At 47.8% G+C, this 1,602-nt stretch overlaps 1 protein-coding gene across 1 annotated transcript; it reads left to right on the top strand.

Annotated features, from left to right (window-relative positions):
- Positions 1–231: 231 nt before the first annotated feature.
- On the top strand, positions 232–1,164 carry LOC122486506 (olfactory receptor 2A5). The gene has a single exon (XM_043585880.1). It carries the CDS (start codon positions 232–234, stop codon positions 1,162–1,164), a length of 933 nt encoding a protein of 310 aa, XP_043441815.1.
- Positions 1,165–1,602: the final 438 nt, after the last annotated feature.

A 1,602-nucleotide genomic window follows, 5' to 3' on the forward strand; every position in this document is an offset into this window, starting at 1 on the left:
AAGCCCAAATAGTGTATGAAATCCTGTGCTCACTTGTACTACTTACCTGAATAGATTTTTCTTTCTGCTTTACAGTGGATTAAAGGAGTTGACATAATGGCTCTGGAAAGGATTGCCAGCTGAGCGAACAGACAGTAAATACCTTAAAACCCCTCTTTCTGTTAAATAAGTAACCCAGATCAGAGTTTGTTCCTCAGCAGCAGTGACGGATACAGATACTGTTGTCAGGGAATGACAGAAAATCAAACATGGGTCACAGAATTCATTCTCCTGGGATTCCCACTCAGCCCACTGACTCAGGTGTTCCTCTTCGGGCTCTTCTCCCTGTTCTATGCCTTCACCCTGCTGGGGAACAGCACCATCCTGGGGCTCATCTGGCTGGATTCCCGACTGCACACCCCCATGTACTTCTTCCTCTCCCACCTGGCTGTTGTTGACATAGCCTATGCCTCAAATAATGTCCCAAAGATGCTGGGGAACCTTCTGAACAAGGAAAAAACGATCTCCTTTGTCCCATGCATAATGCAGACCTTTTTATACATGGCTTTTGCTCACACTGAGTGTCTGATCTTAGTAATGATGTCCTATGATCGATATGTGGCGATTTGCCACCCCCTACGTTACACTGTCGTCATGAACTGGAGAGTATGCACGGTTCAGGCTGTCATTTCCTGGGCATGCGGCTCCCTGCTGGCCCTGGTCCATGTGGTTCTCATCCTGAGGCTGCCCTTCTGCGGGCCTCATGAAATCAACCACTTCTTCTGTGAGATCCTGTCTGTCCTCAAGCTGGCCTGCGCTGACACCTGGCTCAACCAAGTTGTCATTTTTGCTGCTTCTGTGCTTATCTTAGTCGGGCCCCTCTGCCTGGTGCTGGTGTCCTACACGCGCATCCTGTTCGCCATCCTGAGGATCCAGTCCGGGGAGGGCCGCAGAAAGGCCTTCTCCACCTGCTCCTCCCACCTCTGCGTGGTGGGGCTCTTCTTTGGAAGCGCCATTGTCATGTACATGGCCCCCAAATCCCGCCACCCTGAGGAGCAGCAGAAGATCCTTTCCTTGTTTTACAGCCTTTTCAACCCTATGCTGAACCCGCTGATCTACAGCCTGAGGAACACCGATGTCAAGGGCGCCCTGAGGAGAGTGCTGTGGATGGAGAGATCAATGTGAGGGATGCCAGAGATGGTCTTGATGGTGGAAGAGTTGTTTTCTATGACATTTGGGGTGATGATAATACAAATGCCTTACAAAAATCTCATGTATAAGATTTTCAATATTAAAACTATATATTGATCAGATTCTGTCCCTAAGCATGGGGTACTTCCAGACCACAAGGTGTAAGCGGAAAATCACAAAGTACAGGCCATACGAGAATTGTGTAGTGATGAAACACTGGAGTGGAGAGCCATGGACTCCTATGGCCAATCCCCAGAGCTACCTAAGATCCAGTTTCTTTTGAGGCTTTTTTCTCTGACATCTCCCCTTAAGTTCATCTAAGATTTCCATCTCCTTTATTGCTGTAAGTATATGCTAATAATGCCATGATCGATTCTGTACAATAGTACACCTCTAGCAAGACAGAATAAATAGTGACCTTGTTAAGCAGTC

Source organism: Prionailurus bengalensis, chromosome A2, assembly GCF_016509475.1.
Source record: "Prionailurus bengalensis isolate Pbe53 chromosome A2, Fcat_Pben_1.1_paternal_pri, whole genome shotgun sequence".
Taxonomy (NCBI): domain Eukaryota; kingdom Metazoa; phylum Chordata; class Mammalia; order Carnivora; family Felidae; genus Prionailurus; species Prionailurus bengalensis.